General features: G+C 46.3%; 1 protein-coding gene across 1 annotated transcript in view; it reads left to right on the top strand.

Moving 5' to 3' along the window:
• CDC23 (cell division cycle 23) overlaps positions 1–19450 on the top strand; it is an 83535-nt gene that overhangs the window by 47682 nt on the left and 16403 nt on the right. Inside the window, exon 9 of the mRNA XM_075343429.1 lies at positions 2941–3002. Coding sequence (XP_075199544.1) covers positions 2941–3002 — 62 coding nt within the window. The remainder of the gene's footprint in view (positions 1–2940; positions 3003–19450) is intronic.

Raw genomic sequence — 19450 nt, 5'->3', positions numbered from 1 at the left:
CACCCGCCCCTGTTCCCTTCGGGCTGGTTGTTCTTTTGTGTACACATGTTGTTCATGTTGAATTGTTCTTTTGGTTATGGTTTCAGTTCTCCGAACATCCTTCGGATTGAATTTACCCCAGACCAATTTATAAGTTTCCTCCTTCCTGCTTTTGCACCAAAACTGAGGAGCCCGTGATCCACGGGAGGGTGTATAGGCAGAGGGGAGGGGTTACACTTTTTAAAGTGTAATACTTTGTGTGGCCTCCGGAGGCAGAAGCTATACACCCAATTGTCTGGGTCTCCCAATAGGAGCTAGAAGAAAAGGAATTTACGGTAAGTAAACAAAATTCCCTTCATGTCCCTATTTCTTTTCTGTATTTATTAGAAATTTTTTAAACTTTTTCAATAATAAAAATTATTGTTTTTACAGTATGTGTTTCAGTGTTCTTTTTGTAGGTGATTCAAGTTTTTCTCCCTGAATACAAGAGATTGGCTCTCCATTATGGAGCACACTCCCTCAGATGTTCCTCCCCATATTCCCTCCATTTTTGCATGAGTGTTCTGGGCAAGATAGTAGCTGCCTTCAAAGCAACTCCTTTTGAGCTGTTTCAAACCAGACCTCTTCAACTTTCCCTCTCTCTGGATTGACAGGTTCTTCATTTTCCTCGGATCAAGCGGTCTCTAACCTGGTGATAGTACTCCCCACTCAACCTATGCGGACGATCCTTCCTCCCGTTCCTTTGGCAGTTCGTGACAATGGATGCTAGTTTACTTGAAACTTGAACTTTGGCGGTCACGGCAGAAATATCTTGTATCCTGACGTGGGCTGCAGTGTTCCACCGATTTCTGGAGAATTCTCACATCCCTGCAGTGGACAACTGAGCGGTTGGTCGACTTTTTAAGTCTTGAACCAGATCTGTTTACAATGGGGCGCACCCGACTTTGATCTGACGGCATCCAGTATCAACAACAAGGTCACTCTGTTTGTATCCAGATCCCTTGGCCCTCATCCTGTCAACTCCAATGCCTTGACAATCTCCTGGTCCCAGCTCAGCCTTTTGTATCTCTTCCGCCCCTCTACTTCTGATACCCAGACTGATCAAAAAGGTCAAAGTGGAAGTCCTATGAAAAGTTCTGGATCATTCAGACCTGCTTTCACAGGGTCCTCTCCCACCAGCATTCTCAGTGTCTCCATTTAACAGGGCTTGGCTGTTGAAGCCATAGTACGAAGAGCCTCAGGTTTCTCCAAATCAGGTAATAGAGACCATGATCAAGGAAGCAGTCCTCATCTCATATCTATCATTGGATTTTCACCAGAGAAAAAAATACAATCAAGTCGCCCTTATGGCTTTTTTCCTACCTTCCCTCCTGGCCTTTTTAGTCGGAACTTGAGTCACGGTTGTTTCAAGGGTCTGCTCTCCGCTCTTTCAATTCTTTTTCATAGAAATTTGGCTTCCTGATCTCAGATCAGGACTTTCCTGCAAGGTGTTGCCCAGTCATTGCCTCCCGTTTCAAATTCCCGTGGATCTGTGGGACCTCAACTTTGTTTTAGACACCCTACAGGGCTCTCCCTTTTGAATCCATTTGGAAGACTTTGTTTGCCTTTTGCTCTTGTGAAAAGTTGCCTCTCGTGGCAGTTCCCTACATTTTGTTTTCTATTTGACCAATCTGTGCTTGTTTGTTTTGTCTCCTACTGCTTTCTCACTAACTAATTCGCTATGTGCCAGTTGGTGGGTGTAACCTGCTGAGCTTTTTGCCTGGTGGCAGCAACATAAACTTTTGGTTTTCTGTATTCCCAATGAAAGCTCCGAGAAAGATTTTACGCAAGTACCCATAATCCTTGTTTCAGAGCAAGTCTTTGAATTGCCTGCACGTGATGCCTATATATGCTTTTACATGAGGGAAGGATTCTAGGCACATAGAGAGAATCTGCTGATGTTTTTTTGTGTTTTGAAAGGAGGGAACATGTCAGTACTTATTATGCTTTGTGGCCAGTCACAATTTTGTGAAGATATTTCTAAGACCATTGTAAATTCTACAAGCACGAATTACATTGACAGAGACTTGGCAGAAGCACAGTGGAACCTTGGTTTACGAGAACAATCAGTTCTTGGAGTGTGCTTGTAAACCAAGTTACTCGTCTAGCACAGCAAAATTTCCTATAGTGTAAGCTCAGACAATTCATTCCACAACTTGTTCAATGTCCCATACTGGTCCCCTATTGTGCCATTCCACACACACAACACAAACACGCACAAACACACACACATTATGCTTACCTTCCGTTCCATCGCCGGCCTCATGGTTCTTGTAGTCCGCCGGTACAGGATGTGTATCAGGTAACCATCGCGACTGATGCTGGAGCTTCCGCTGCCAGAGCGCTGACGTCAAAGGCAGGAGCCGCTTGCCTCTGATTCGCCAGTGTGCTGTCTTTGAGTAACGGCTGACAGCGGAAGTTCCTCCATCGTCGCGATGGTTACCCGATACACATCCTGTACCGGCGAACTACATGAACCATGAGGCAGCTGATGGAACGGAAGGTAAGGGGAGCATAATATGTGTGTGTTTGTGCGGACTGCAAGAGTGGGTCAGAGCGCGGTGAAAGTACGAAACCGGAAGTGTGTGCAGTGAGTATTTGCTCGTACAGCAAAGCTTGCTCGTAAACTGAGTTACAAATTTACAGCAATATTTGCTCGTATAGCGAAATACTCGCACACAAAGTTACTCGTAAACCTGAGGTTCCACAGTATGTCAGCACTGGTGTAAATGAGAAATGAAGTAGCTGCCAATTATAGCCAAGCAGATATCACCTCTTTTCTTTTGCACCAGTTTTGATAAATTTATGTTAATTAAAAGGCCATAAGTAAAATATTTGAGATTGTGGAAAGCATAAAATGTGTAAAGTGTCCATCAGTCATTGACAGCAAATGTTGCTGTTTTGTTTTTTTCCCCATGACAGTGCTACTGGAGGGCTTACGCGGTTGGTGATGTGGAAAAAATGGCTTTAGTTAAGCTGGCAAAGTAAGTTTTACATTTACCACCTAATGTTAATTATTTAGCGGGGACTGTAAATGAGAGATATTATAATTTGTGAATCATGCATTTCTTGACTGATGATTCTTGATTTAATACCAGCCTTTGTATCCCTATTTAAGGTACTTGTTAGAGATTAATCTGTCTGCGATAGCGCCAATTATTTTATTATATATTCAGCTTATAAAACAATGTCATTACTTCAAAAGCGATCAGCTTTTTATTAAATGAGAGAAATGTACTGCAACTCTTCAATACATGTCTTGAGTACTTATTGAATGTTTGCTGGGTGGGTGGGATGGTGGTTTTGGGGTTTGGTGACCCAGTATTTTTGTGTTTTTACTTATATTTTGAAATTTTCAATAAAAACATTTTGGTTAAAAAAATGAGAGAAATGTAGAGCTTTAATACAAAAATGCATTTGTCTGCAGAACAATAGCAGGCTATTAGCAGCTTGTATTTTATTTCTAATACCTATAGCATTGTGTTTTATCTGCAGTCACCTCTGCTTACTGAAGATGGAAAGTATAAAACTAGTGTGTAATTATGGGCCTACTTGGTGTGGTAATACCTTAGGCTAGGTTCACATTTCCGTCAATTTGTATCAGTCACAATCTGCGGCTCTGGTAAACAACGGAATCCGTTTGGCGGATTCCGTTGTTCCCATAGACTTGTATGAGCAGCGGATTGTGACTGATGATGCTGTGTTGCATCCTCCGCCCGACTGATCAGTCGTGGAACGACTGACCGCCGGGTGGCAGGAACGCAGCCTGTAACGTTTTTTGAGCAGCGCAATCCATAGGAATTCGCTGCGCATGCTCTCTGGCTCCCCGCACACGTAACCAGGGTACACATTGGGTTACTAAGCAATGCGCTTTGCTTAGTTACCCGATATTTACCCTGGCTACGTGTGCAGGGAGTCAGCGCTAAGCGGTGTACGCTGGTAACCAAGGTAAATATCGGGTAACCAAGCAATGTGCCCGATATTTACCCTGGCTACGTGTGCAGGGAGCCCGACACTTCCCCGCTCAGCTCCGCCCCCTCCCGCACTCGGCATGTACACAAACACACTCACACACACTCACCTGACGTCCTCAGCACCATGGTCCCGCTCGGCTCCACCCACCCCGCACTCCACCGCCCGCACGCATTCTCGGCGGCCGAACGATCAGCTGATCGGCCGGCTGCTGTGAGCGATCGGCTGATTGCTCTTTTACAACTCAGTCCGACAATGAATTCTAATTCTTGTCATCCGTTGTACAACGCATCAATCACAAGCGTCAAGCAACGCATGTGACTGATGCAAAACAACGGAAATGTGAACCTAGCTTTAGCTGGCTTTATTTGCTAATTTCAGTGCTGTCATCAACTGAATGTTAAACACACAATAAATTAATTCATCTAGTTAATAGACATTTACTTCTTAATATCCGTGCCCATTTTGTTCGCTCATTTGAATGTTGGTTTTCATAGTTCTCAGGTGTATTAAAGTAAGCTTCATGTTTAAAGTGGAACTGTCGTTTTACTTTGTATTTTATAGATCAATAGTATACCTGAAAATAAGCAACATTGTCCAATCTTATCAGAATAATCTGTTTTTCTCATTACTGAGATAGGAGATGGCAGTTGTTACTGGATGAGATTCTATGATGACGGGGAGGTGGAAAGAGCTAGAAGCAGAGGGAAAAGTTAGAGGCAGAGCTCCGCCCCTCCTCCCTCTTCTAAATTCTACATAGAATCTCATCAGTAACAACTGCTATCTCATTACGGGAAAAGAAACAAATGTGTCTCATTAAGATATACAGTGGAACCTCGGTTTACGAGTAACCCGGTTTGCAAGCATTTCGCTATACGAGCTCTGACGCGCTCTTACAGTCTGCACAAACACGCACAAACTCACACAAACACACGCACACACACATATTATGCTCACCTTTGACGTCAGCGCTCTGGCAGCGGAAGCTCAAGCATTGGTCGCGATGGTTACCCGATACACATCCTGTACCAGCGAACTACAAGAACCAAGAGGCCAGCGATGAAACGGGAAGGTAAGGTGAGCATAATATGTGTGTGTTTTGTGTGCGTGTGGTATGGCACAATAGGGAACTAGGATGGCACATTGAACAAGTTGTGGAACGAATTGTCTGAGCTTGCATTATTTCCTATGGGAAATTTTGCTTTGCTAGATGAGTAATTTGGTTAACAAGCACACTCCCAGAACGGATTATGCTCGTAAACCAAGGTTCCAGTCTATTACAAAGTGTTTTATTTCATGTGGACTATTGATTTATGAAATAAAAATGTAAAACAATTGTTACACTTTACGGAAATGTTTCCAATTCTATTGTGAAATAGCTTTATAAGATCACATTACTCAAATATGCTACCATGTGTATATTATCGAATGATAAAAGTTTACTTAAAACATTGAATAATTATTACATTTTATTTTGCTACATAAATTTTCTCCGTGAGTTTTGGAAAGGGTCACCAGGCTTTGTCAGACCCATCCCTAACACTTTAACTGAGCTGTTATAGATTACGTTGCCCATGAACAGTCTACAGAACATGCAGTCAATCTAAGGCTCTACTCACAACTGTTCTTTGCCAAACGTATGGTTACAAAACTGTATTCCGCCATTTAGTAAGGCACTCCTTGTGCATACATTTGATCAATATGAACTTTTGAGAACTTAGTTGAAATATCTTCTAATTTTCATGCAAATGTATACTACTGATACAGCCTATTGCTTAATATTAATAAGGGTCCTTGAAGGAAAAGGATTATGCATGCTGGATTTCTACATGCACTTTTTCCTTGGCTGCACTGACAGACCTGCTTCTACTTGTAGTACATGTGATAAAGCCTTAATTTAGGTTGATGCCATTCAGTCATGCATCCCTTTTAAACTGTTTGCAGTCCAAATTATGAGTCACTCGTGGTAGCATGCATACCACTCTCTTTCACTCACACTAGAGACGTACTCAGATATGAATAGAAAGTAAGACTGCTTTATTCCGGAAGTTGTACAAATATTTAACCGGACTTATTGGCTAGTTGCCAAGAATACGTAACACGTCTCCTATTGGATAAAGTAGAACAGCTTATTCTGTGATATACAATTTACTGTAATGTGCTTGGTTCCTCATTTATATTAAGCAATGTCAGCATGATTCACTTGTCACAAGACTGTCTGTCTGAGTCTTATGCCAAGAGATATATGTGTGGTACAGTTCAAACACCATCTTAAATCTTGTTCTTTATGGATATCTCCATATATACTCCTAATAGTTCATAATGTTGTCCTTAACAGTCCCCCCTTTTGGAGGTAGCCAAAAGTCTTTTCTTACTTTCCCAGGTCTATTGATCTGTCCTAATGCCGATGGTTACCTCACTCACATACGAGATACCCCATCCCTTGTGGATGAATCTCCCCACCCAACAGACTATGCATAGGAAGCCAGATCCTGACCTTATTCTCTAGACTGTCCTCATGGCTATGTTCCACTGGCTCACGTTATTCAGGAAGGGGGAACGTGGCAGTAGTCCTTTAATTGGCTAATATTTATCAGGGTTGGTTTCACTCAGAGTCTCATGCTCCTCAGTCCTCAGGCGGTAATGGTGGGACATCATCAAAGGTGGGATGCACAGTCGTCTTCCGGTCCACATGGTTAGATATCATCGTCCTGGCACAAAGTATCGGGTAGAAGAGGGAAGACAGCCATCTCCTGGTCTCAGGTCCGACATCTTTGTTGTGGAATGCATGGATCTTCGTCCGGAAGAAAAAGAGTGAGAGAAGAGAGAGGAAAAGAGAGAGAAAGATTGAGAAGAGAGGAAGAGAGAGAAAGAGAGGAAAAGAGGAGAGAGAGAAAGGAAAAGAGAAAAATCTAGATCTGGTTGGATCTGGAGGAGAAAACTCAAACGTATATTAGGCAGATGTTTAGTTAAACAAACAACAAGCTTAGTTGAAGTATCTGGGGGTACGTCTAAACAGGATTTCATAGGGTCCCAACCTAGTGGTCCCTGCTGGGGTGTGTCTGACACTGAACAATTCAAGGGGAAGACTCTCATGCCCTTGCCTTCTACACTGCCCCATCTTCCCAACCTTCCCTCTATTCTGTGGCTGGTATGGGGTGTGCAGAGTCAGTTCTGTGTCTAAGGCCTGCCATATCTCTTTGGCTGGCAGTGAAAGCAGGTCACTAGCCACTTTCTATAGTCTCCGGGAGCCCACAGCTGCACCCTATCTCAGTCCTCTTCTTCTTCTGAGACTTGCTCTTGTAGGGTCAGGACAATGTTTTCTCAAGACTTTCCATCTTTCCTTTCTTCACATCGGGGTCATTCAAAAAGCACAGATTGACTGACTGTTTCTTTGGTAAGTGGTCTTGGGGCTTCTTTGGATGTTCTGTCAGTGAGGACACTTCTTACTGCTTCCCTTGACTCCTCCAATGTAGGCCTCAACCCTGCTCATCGCGACTCTGTCTGGCAATAGCAAAGCTTCCATCCGTTCTTCTATGGCCTCATTGCGGCGTACAATTCCATTGGCAGTGATCAAGTCTCTTGTCTTCCATACAGAGTAGATGCTGGCTGCTATCTTGCAGGCTTCAGCGAGAGCACATACATCTGCTTCTTCACAGACAGGCATGCGGGTAGCGACTGCTCTATCAGCACAGCGTCTTTTGCTACCAGCACCATACCCATGTGGAACCGTCTTCTTGATGCACATCTTGATCCATCCGCAAAGGGGTTAAGTCAGGGTCCAAAGGTGTATCCGTCACTGTATTGAATCCAGAGTTTCAGCTATGCCAGAGTCGACTACCTCTTCCACCAAGGTGTCAGAGGTGAGACACTCCTCCCCCCTTGGAAGAGGGAGAAGTTTAGCAGGATTAAGGACCGGACACCGGGAGTTGGTGACTTTGTCAGGGAGCAGTGATGTCATACGGGCACTGATCTTCAACTGGTGCTTTAGGTAGGTGTTCAATCTGGCTGAGTAGTGGTATTCAAAGGGCTGCTGTCTTCTTCCATGGCAAACAGGTAGAATGACTTCTGGGCTGGAGATGGCGTGATGATACTCTTCAGGTGACTGTAACTCAGGTGACTGTAATTCAGGTGACACTGACTGTAACTCAGGAGTTACCAGCTGTAGTTGTTTGCATATGGGCTCTCGGAGACCTGATACAAAGGACTATACCCAGGTTTGTAAGAAAGAGCAATGAGTGTAACTTGGGGTCAGGAGAACACTGAAATTCTAAAAACTAAGACTCCCTAAAACCCCGGGGAAAGAGAAAAGCGCACAAGAGGGTTTGGAAACTACCAAGCAGCACCCCCTGACTACATATACACAACTAGGAAAAAGCAGTGGAGCGTATCTACTCTACCTCTCCTGTGTTGACCCTGTAACTGGGGGCCCTGCACTCCCTCATCCCGACGGTAGACCTGATGGTGGTCAGAGTCGGGCCTCCAGCGTATCCCTCTCTCCTGTCAGACCCTGCAAACTAGGACACAAAGGATTACTGGGTGCTGCCAGCGAAAACCCTAATATATGCCAACTCCTGATGATCAATGTTCCCTTGGGACCACATGATCCTCCACCCTCTCTATCAGGGAACTCTTGTGCAAGATACCAGGCAGGATAACATACAAGTGAGAATATCTCAAACTAGGCTAAGCATCAACTGCCATAGGCAGAAAAAATTCACCGTCCACCAGGACTAATAGTGAGCAGTCTATATGGTCTACTAAATTGTATACTAGATACAGCAAAAACAAACATGCAAAAGTGAAGGGAAAAGGTTTCCACAGGACTATCAGCAATAACCTCTGGTAAGGTTCATGAGTGGGAACACAATGGGGAACAACTGCATATATGACCAAAAACTGAGTGTGTGTTTCAGGTCCCTATATCCCCCCTCTGCAGTCCCTGCTATGTCAGCAATAAACAGAGCAGTGGCTTTGGCTGCTGAAACAAAAATAGGGAACTGGGTGTCGGCTGGACTAAAATGGCGTCAAAAGATGAACTATGTAGTGTCTGAGTTAAAACGTCTGCTAAAGATAATTACCGATAAGAAACAGCCGCTAAAAGAGGAAGTAGGTGTTGGCCAAAAATGGCGTCTGAAGAGGCCTGGGAAGGAGTGACATGGATTGTGACATCTACATTCAGGAGGTATTCAATTTGTCACTGGGAATATGGATTATATAGGGACCCCTGGGCTGACCCTGTAACTAGGGACCCTGTGCTTGCCCTCATCTCGACGGTAGACCTAATGGTGGTCAGGGCCGAGCCTCCAGCGTATCCCTATCTCCTGTCAGACCCTGATAACTATCCCCATACCATACCCCACCCAGGGCTGGGCAAAACACAGAGTGACAGAAAGAAATCTACATTCAGGACAGGAAATAATGGGGTGGGCTTACGTGGACACAGTGCGCCACAGACAGCACACAAGTCCACCCCATATATCAGCTTATTTCTTTGTCGCTCCATTGGGAGACCCAGACAATTGGGTGTATAGCTTCTGCCTCCGGAGGCCACACAAAGTAATTACACTTTAAAAAGTGTAACCCCTCCCCTCTGCTATACACCCTCCCGTGCATCACGGGCCCCTCAGTTTTTTGCTTTGTGTTGAAGGAGGCACACATTCACGCAAGCTCCACGTTTTAGTCAGCAGCAGCTGCTGACTTTATCGGATGGAAGAAAAGAGGGCCCCTATGGGGCCCCCGGCATGCTCCCTTCTCACCCCACTCAGGTCGGCGGTGTTGTTAAGGTTGAGGTACCCATTGCGGGTACACAGGCTGGAGCCACATGCCGCTTTCCTTCCCCATCCCTTAGGGGCTCTGGGGAAGTGGGATCCTATCCGGTCATCCAGACACTGGGACCGGGCTCCCTCCGCAGCCCCTGGGGGAATCTGCCGGACAGGAGACTGAGTATCGTCAGGGACATGGCCCTGCATCCACAGGTACTCTGTGTCCCCTTTGGGACGGCGCATAAAGCACCTTGGGCCCAGACGCTGCAGCGACTGCGGCGTGGGTATGGGTCCGGGACTACCGCGCCGACCGTGCACTGCCGGCCGGCCGCGGTTTTAACTTTAGTCCCCGGCTTTTGCGGCCTAGTACAGTATACTCCCGCCCCCAGGCCTGCCAGTCGGAAAAGGGCGGGACGGTCGGTATAACGCCGACAGTGAGGGCTGGAGCACACTTAGCTGTCCTCCGCCCCCCTCACTAATCACGCTGGGGCACCAGATTCCCGCACTTTTGTGGCTACGCCCACGCCTCCCTCCTCCTCTGAGAACGCCGTCAGCCATTTTTTCAGCACATTCTGCGGTGGAGAACTTCTGGCTGCAGCTAAGGGAGACCCGAGGCAGGGAATCTGGTGGCCACACAGAGCGGTCAGTAAGCCACACCGGTCTGCCGGTGCTGGACCCCCCAGAGTGCCGAACTGTATATATATATTATATATATATATATATATATATATATATATATATATATATATATATATATATATATATATATATATATATATATATATATATATATATATATATATATATAATATATGTATGTGTATACATTTGCTGGTTCGGCTGTACTGTTAACTTAGGGTTATATATCCCTCAGTGATCACGGTGATCCCTTACTTATTTCCTGGAGGACAACAGCATGTCGTCCGCAAAGAGCAAGGGTACCAAGGCACAGGTTTATTTTGCAACCTGTACCTCTTGTGCGGCTATGCTACCTGCAGGTTCCACCTACTCATTGTGTGCAATGCTCGGCCCCTGTGACCCTCACTCAGCCGGAGCCTCAGGCACTGGTGGGACCCCCGGCTCAGGTAGAGACACCGGTCCCCACTGTCCAGGTGACGGACAGAGTTTGCAGTTTTGGCTGACAAACTTTCTAAGTCGCTTTCACAGTCCATGGCTCAGTCCATGGACAAATGGTCTGCTAAGATACTATAGAAGCCTTGCAGTCCAGACCAACAACACAGATGCAGGGCACGGTGCATTCCTCGTCCCCAGGTCCCCCTCAGTTGGCGCAGCAATCTGCTCCTGAGGTGACACATAGGTCCCACGGTGAGGACTCCGACTCGGACCGCAGTCCCAGGCCGGCTAAGCGGGCTCGCTGGGGACCTTCTTCCACTTCATCACGCTGCTCATGGTCTCAGCATGAGGACTCTCTGGAGGATGAAGCGGAAGGCGCAGCTCAGGGCTCAGACCCTGACGGTGCTCTCAATCTGGATACACCTGAAGGGGACGCCATAGTAAATGACCTTATAGCGTCCATCAACCAGGTGCTAGAATTTTCTCCTCCAACTCAACTGTAGAGGAGGCGGCTTCACAGCAGGAGAAACACCAGTTTCGGTTTCCCAAATGTAAACGGAGTGCCTTTTTCGATCACTCTAATTTCAGGGATGCTGTCCAGAAGCACAGAGCATACCCGGACAAGCGCTTTACTAAGCGCCTTAATGACACACGTTATCCCTTCCCCCCTGACGTAGTTAAGGGTTGGGCTCAGTGTCCAAAAGTGGATCCTCCAGTCTCTAGGCTGGCGGCCAGATCTGTAGTTTCAGTGGCAGATGGCTCATCGCTCAAAGATGCCACTAACAGGCAAATAGAGCTCATGATGAAATCCATCTATGAAGCCATAGGAGCATCTTTTGCTCCGGCATTCGCGGCAGTGTGGGCGCTCCAAGCTATCTCAGCTTGTCTGTCTGAGATTACTGCGGTCACACGCACCGCTACTCCGCAGGTTGTGTCTTTGACTTCTCAGGCGTCGGCTTTTTCGTCCTACGCCATGAACGCCGTCCTGGACTCGGTGAGCCGTACAGCGGTAGCATCCGCCAATTCGGTGGCAGTCCGCAGAGCCATGTGGCTACGTGAATGGAAGGCAGATTCTGCTTCCAAGAAATTCTTAACCGGTTTGCCATTTTCTGGCGACCGTTTGTTTGGCGAGCAATTGGACGAAATTATTAAACAATCCAAAGGAAAGGACTCGTCCTTACCCCAGTCTAAACAAAACAAACCTCAACAGCGAAAGTTTCAACCGAGGTTTCAGTCCTTTCAGCCCTCGGCCGAGTCACATTCCTCCACGTCAAACAGGTCGGAGAAGGGCCAGAGGAACCCTTCTGCATGGCGGTCTAAGTCACGGCCTAAAAAGACCGCCGGAGGCACCGCCACCAAGGCGGCCTCTTCATGACTCTCGGCCTCCACAAACCGCATCCTCGGTCGGTGGCAGGCTCTCCCGCTTTTGCGACGCCTGGTGGCCACATGTCCAAGACCGATGGGTGAGAGACATTCTGTCTCACGGTTACAGGATAGAGTTCAGCTCTCGTCCTCCGACTCGTTTCTGTCATCGCCTCAATGTCACAAGGAGACTTCCTAGCATCAATAGACATCAAGGATGCTTATCTCCATGTGCCGATCGAACGCTTCTTGCGTTTCGCCATTGGGGACGAACAGGCGGTCCTACACTCTCAGGGCCACTCGGTGATCCCTTACTTAGACTATCTCCTAGTCAAGGCAACCTCCTGGGTGGCTTGCCAGCACAGCCTGACCATTGCTCTGGAGACTCTCCAGAGGTTCGGGTGGATCATCAATTTCCCAAAGTCAAAATTGACACCGAACCAATCCCTGACTTACCTCGGGATGGGGTTTCATACTCTGTCAGCGATAGTGAAGCTTCCGCTGGACAAACAGCGTTCACTACAGACAGGGGTCCAATCTCTTCTTCGGGGTCAGTCACACTCCTTGAGACGCCTTATGCACTTCCTAGGGAAGATGGTGGCAGCAATGGAAGCAGTTCCCTTTGCGCAGTTTCATCTGCGTCCACTTCAGTGGGACATTCTCCGCAAATGGGACAAGGGGTCGACGTCCCTAGACAGGAACGTTTCCCTGTCAAGAGCTTCCAGAACCTCCCTTCAGTGGTGGCTTCTTCCCACTTCTTTGTCGAAGGGAAAATCCTTCCTGCCCCCATCCTGGGCTGTGGTCACGACGGACGCGAGCCTGTCAGGGTGGGGAGCGGTCTTCCTCCACCACAGGGCTCAGGGAACCTGGACTCCGACAGAGTCCTCCCTGCAGAGCAATGTTCTGGAGATAAGGGCAGTGTATCTAGCCCTAAAGGCGTTCCAGCGGTGGCTGGAGGGCAGACGGATCCGAATACAATCAGACAACGCCACGGCGGTCGCATACATCAACCACCAGGGCGGCACACGCAGTCGTCAAGCCTTCCAAGAAGTTCGGCGGATTCTGCTGTGGGCGGAAGCCACAGCCTCCACCATCTCCGCAGTTCACATCCCGGGCGTAGAAAACTGGGAAGCAGACTTTCTCAGTCGCCAGGGCATGGACGCAGGGGAATGGTCTATTCACCCGGACGTGTTTCAAGAGATCTGTTGCCGCTGGGGAACGCCGGACGTCGATCTAATGGCGTCTCGGCACAACAACAAAGTCCCGGCTTTCATGGCACGGTCTCAGGATCACAGGGCGCTGGCGGCAGATGCGTTAGTTCAGGACTGGTCGCAGTTTCGACTACCTTATGTATTTCCCCCTCTGGCACTACAGCCCAGAGTGTTACGCAAGATCAGGTCCGACTGCAGCCGCGCCATCCTCGTCGCTCCAGACTGGCCGAGGAGATCGTGGTACCCGGATCTGTGACACCTCACGGTGGGTCAACCGTGGGCACTCCCAGACCGAACAGACTGGTTATCTCAAGGGCCATTTTTCCATCTGAATTCTGCGGCCCTCAACCTGACTGTGTGGCCATTGAGTCTTGGCTCCTAGCGTCATCAGGGTTATCTCAAGATGTCATTGCCACCATGAGACAGGCCAGGAAACCAACGTCCGCCAAGATCTACCACAGGACTTGGAAGATCTTCTTAGCCTGGTGCTCCGATCGGGGTTTTGCTCCCTGGCCGTTTGCATTGCCCACTTTTCTGTCCTTTCTTCAATCAGGATTGGACAAGGGTTCGTCTCTCGACTCTCAAGGGACAAGTGTCGGCGCTTTCCGTGTTTTTTCAAAAGCGTCTAGCCAGACTCTCGCAGGTCCGTACGTTCCTGCAGGGAGTTTGCCACATAGTCCCACCTTACAAGCGTCCGCTAGAACCCTGGGATCTTAACAAGGTGCTGACGGCTCTCCAGAAGCCACCTTTCGAGCCGATGCGGGAGATCTCTCTATCTCGCCTTTCACAGAAAGTGGCCTTCCTAGTGGCAGTCACTTCACTTAGGAGAGTGTCTGAGCTAGCAGCGCTGTCAGGCAAATCCCCCTTCATGGTGTTTCACCAGGATAAGGTGGTCCTGCGTCCGGTCCCGGAATTTCTCCCCAAGGTGGTATTCCCTTTTTCATCTCAATCAGGATATCTCCTTGCCTTCTTTTTGCCCTCATCCAGTTCACCAATGTGAAAAGGATTTGCACTTGTTAGACCTCGTGAGAGCACTCAGAATCTACATTTCTCGCACTGCGCCCCGGCGCCGTTCGGATGCGCTCTTTGTCCTTGTCGCTGGCCAGCGTCAGGGGTCTCAGGCTTCCAAGTCAACCTTGGCTAGGTGGATCAAGGAACCGATTCTTGAAGCCTACCGTTCATCGGGGCTTCAGATTCCTTCAGGGCTAAAAGCCCATTCTACCAGGGCCGTAGGCGCGTCCTGGGCTTTGCGGCACCAGGCTACGGCTCAGCAGGTGTGTCAGGCGGCTACCTGGTCGAGTCTGCACACCTTCACAAAACACTATCAGGTGCATGCCTATGCTTCGGCAGAGGCTAGCCTAGGTAGGCGAGTCCTTCAGGCGGCAATTGCCCACCTGTAGGAGGGGGCCGGTTTCCGGCTCTTTTTATCGAGGTATTCTGTTACCCACCCAGGGATTGCTTTTGGACATCCCAATTGTCTGGGTCTCCCAATGGAGCGACAAAGAAGGGAATTTTGTTTACTTACCGTAAATTCCTTTTCTTCTAGCTCCTATTGGGAGACCCAGCACCCGCCCCTGTTCCCTTCGGGCTGTTGTTCTTTTGTGTACACATGTTGTTCATACTCAATTGTTCTTTTGGTTCATGGTTTCAGTTCTCCGAACATCCTTCGGATTGATTTTACCTTAGACCAATTTATAAGTTTCCTCCTTCCTGCTTTGGCACCAAAACTGAGGGGCCCGTGATGCACGGGAGGGTGTATAGCAGAGGGGAGGGGTTACACTTTTTAAAGTGTAATTACTTTGTGTGGCCTCCGGAGGCAGAAGCTATACACCCAATTGTCTGGGTCTCCCAATAGGAGCTAGAAGAAAAGGAATTTACGGTAAGTAAACAAAATTCCCTTCATTTCTAATAATGGGCTTGGACAAGCCATTTTCACAGGCAGGTACAATACACATAGTGTAGTTGCTAGATTCATAATTACTCATCAATTCTCGTCTAATCTCCCCCCTTGGGAGAATTCTCCATTTCCCTTTTCGACATACGTGTGTCACCTACAATTCATCTTCACTAAAGATGAAATAACACTTCTCTTATTATTTTTTTTTTCAAATTCAACTCTCCTACGGTGTTTCACACCAAAAACTGCGTACATTTTACATAAAAACATCTTCCAGGAAAAACTAGAGCACCAGTGTCACTTGGGTGATAAGGTACACGCACCCTCACTGTAAACCCGCAAACCTGGCTCCATTACTGGCCAGAAAGAATCCCCAGCTTTAATCTGGGTGAGCCCATACAAATCGGCATATGTGGCAGAGTGGGTTTTCTGGATTTGGCACATCTTCCTATAGAAAGGCCTGGGATGCAAATCGGGATCAGGGAGAGAATTCATAATACATACACCTCCATGAGGGCGCTCCATCCAATACTCAATAATTCAGATTTAAGGCCAAAGTTTAGGGGTCTTCCCCAATGTATTCAATTCTAGGTAAGAATACATTGACATCCACTAACACAAGACCAGTGAGTACGCATACAACGTTCAACTCACTGCTTAGCAGGAAAACCGTACCAGGTAACAGTCAGGGCTCTTTCACCCACTTTTATAACTGCACCAGTACCTTTAAAATCCCCCTTTCAAATCCTCTTTCCGTCGAGGACCAGGCTCTCGGGCCTTATCAAACATCAATTATTGATGACACGTCACTCATAGGTGTATATATCTGTATATCTATCTATATTATATATATATATGTTCCTTCACAAGGACTGCAGCCTCCTGAGGCTTCCACGTCACATATTTAGGGCGTTCTTGTCCGGGACTATAGGAATAATGGTGCGATTCCATGTGTGGGCTGACGTCCTCAAATAAGGACAGCACCTGTGGTTTATCTCTACTAGGGACAGTTTTGGTGGTGGAGTGGATCATTGTTAAATCATTGTCATCTTCCTGCCCCCCCCCCCCGGTGGCTTCTGTTGCTCCAGCAACAAATAGGCCAGTGGCCTTGGGACTTAAGATGGCTGGAAAAGGGAACTAGGTGCGGCCCGACCTGAAATGACGACTGGGCAGGCTAGGGAGGGCGTTTGGTGGGCAGGGGGACAAACTACACAAGTCCAACCCTCTGGGGACGACTTATAAGGAGGGGGCGTTGCTTCCTAATGGGCTTGGCCACTTCCTAAGGTGCCATTTTCTGAGCTGGTGCAATATAGAAATATCTACTATCTCCATCACATTCCTCTTTCCATGCCAATTTTCTAACATCTTTTGACATTCTATACCATGCCTCAGCATCCATAAGGAGATCTTTCTTTCAAAATCCCTCGTTTTTTTAACAAAACATCTTTCCATTCTTGCTCCTCTAATCTCCCTTTCTTGGCAGTGATCACTGCCACCTTGAGGAGCGACTTCATATTTTTTTTAACATCCACAGAATACACAGATTTCTATGTCAGTCCACAACACAAACAGGCTGACAAACAGGAAGAAGTGTCACGTGGGTGATAGAAACTAAATTCACCCTCACTATATCTTACTTCAAGTACTAGTAACCTCTGTTCACACTATATACACCTTATTTGAACGGTCCGTCCAGAACATCAATAACATTGATTAAAACCAAAGTCAAGGGATTCTGCCGATGTTCCTCCTACCTAGGATCGCGGAGAACACATCAAATTCCACCAGATACAGTCAGGGCTCTTACCATAACTCTGTACTGGCCAAAACCAAAGTCAACCTCCCTATCGTCTCCTCTCTCTGGAAGACGCACCAGGATACAGTCAGGGCTCTTACCATAACTCTGTACCTGGCCTTCAGACTTATCAACTACTGACTATCGACCGGACATGTCACACACCAGTGTATCTCGCAGTATACATAAACAGTATACATAAACAGTATACTTTTCCAAGTTTCTTATTCACTCAAAGAAGAAACAGCTTCAAAGTACATTCTTGTGACACTTCCTCTTTTTCAGCCGTAACTGAACAAAACAGAACTTCTGTTTCAGGCAGCCAGCAAGTACTCCACCTGCTGCAAATAAACAGACATTTCAACAGGTAGACACAGGTAAACACAATGACATAACAATAAGGACACTATACATACCATCCAGGTGGCTGATCTCACCTGCAGATATAACTATATATATATATATATATATATATATATATATATATATATATATATATATATATATATATATATATATATATATATATATATATATATATATAATATTAGTTAGGTCCAGAAATATTTGGACAGTGACACAAGTTTTGTTATTTTAGCTGTTTACAAAAACATGTTCAGAAATACAATTATATATATAATATGGGCTGAAAGTGCACACTCCCAGCTGCAATATGAGAGTTTTCACATCCAAATCGGAGAAAGGGTTTAGGAATCATAGCTCTGTAATGAATAGCCTCCTCTTTTTCAAGGGACCAAAAGTAATTGGACAAGGGACTCTAAGGGCTGCAATTAACTCTGAAGGCGTCTCCCTCGTTAACCTGTAATCAATGAAGTAGTTAAAAGGTCTGGGGTTGATTACAGGTGTGTGGTTTTGCATTTGGAAGCTGTTGCTGTGACCAGGCAACATGCAGTCTAAGGAACTCTCAATTGAGGTGAAGAAGAACATCCTGAGGCTGAAAAAAAAGAAAAAATCCATCAGAGAGATAGCAGACATGCTTGGAGTAGCAAAATCAAGTCGGGTACATTCTGAGAAAAAAGGAATTGACTGGTGAGCTTGGGAACTCAAAAAGGCCTAGGCGTCCACGGATGACAACAGTGGTGGATGATCGCCGCATACTTTCTTTGGTGAAGAAGAACCCGTTCACAACATCAACTGAAGTCCAGAACACTCTCAGTGAAGTAGGTGTATCTGTCTCTAAGTCAACAGTAAAGAGAAGACTCCATGAAAGTAAATACAAAGGGTTCACATCTAGATGCAAACCATTCATCAATTCCAAAAATAGACAGGCCAGAGTTAAATTTGCTGAAAAACACCTCATGAAGCCAGCTCAGTTCTGGAAAAGTATTCTATGGACAGATGAGACAAAGATCAACCTGTACCAGAATGATGGGAAGAAAAAAGTTTGGAGAAGAAAGGGAACGGCACATGATCCAAGGCACACCACATCCTCTGTAAAACATGGTGGAGGCAACGTGATGGCATGGGCATGCATGGCTTTCAATGGCACTGGGTCACTTGTGTTTATTGATGACATAACAGCAGACAAGAGTAGCCGGATGAATTCTGAAGTGTACCGGGATATACTTTCAGCCCAGATTCAGCCAAATGCCGCAAAGTTGATCGGACGGCGCTTCATAGTACAGATGGACAATGACCCCAAGCATACAGCCAAAGCTACCCAGGAGTTCATGAGTGTAAAAAAGTGGAACATTCTGCAATGGCCAAGTCAATCACCAGATCTTAACCCAATTGAGCATGCATTTCACTTGCTCAAATCCAGACTTAAGACGGAAAGACCCACAAACAAGCAAGACCTGAAGGCTGCGGCTCTAAAGGCCTGGCAAAGCATTAAGAAGGAGGAAACCCAGCGTTTGGTGATGTCCATGGGTTCCAGACTTAAGGCAGTGATTGCCTCCAAAGGATTCGCAACAAAATATTGAAAATAAAAATATTTTGTTTGGGTTTGCTTTATTTGTCCAATTACTTTTGACCTCCTAAAATGTGGAGTGTTTGTAAAGAAATGTGTACAATTCCTACAATTTCTATCAGATATTTTTGTTCAAACCTTCAAATTAAACGTTACAATGTGCACTTGAATTCTGTTGTAGAGATTTCATTTCAAATCCAATGTGGTGGCATGCAGAGCCAAACTCGCGAAAATTGTGTCACTGTCCAAATATTTGTGGACCTAACTGTATATATCTATATATCTATATATCTAGATATCTAGATATCTAGATATATATATAGATATAGATATAATCTATATCTATATCTCTATATATCTATCTATCCAGCGTATATGACAACTTCCTCATATTCCTCTACCTTTTACTCAGAGAAAAATGAAACT

The sequence above is a fragment of the Anomaloglossus baeobatrachus genome, chromosome 4 (genome assembly GCF_048569485.1).
Source record: "Anomaloglossus baeobatrachus isolate aAnoBae1 chromosome 4, aAnoBae1.hap1, whole genome shotgun sequence".
NCBI lineage: Eukaryota > Metazoa > Chordata > Amphibia > Anura > Aromobatidae > Anomaloglossus > Anomaloglossus baeobatrachus.
The sequence above is the reverse complement of the archived record's forward strand: the minus strand, read 5'-3'. Positions and strand labels throughout refer to the sequence as shown.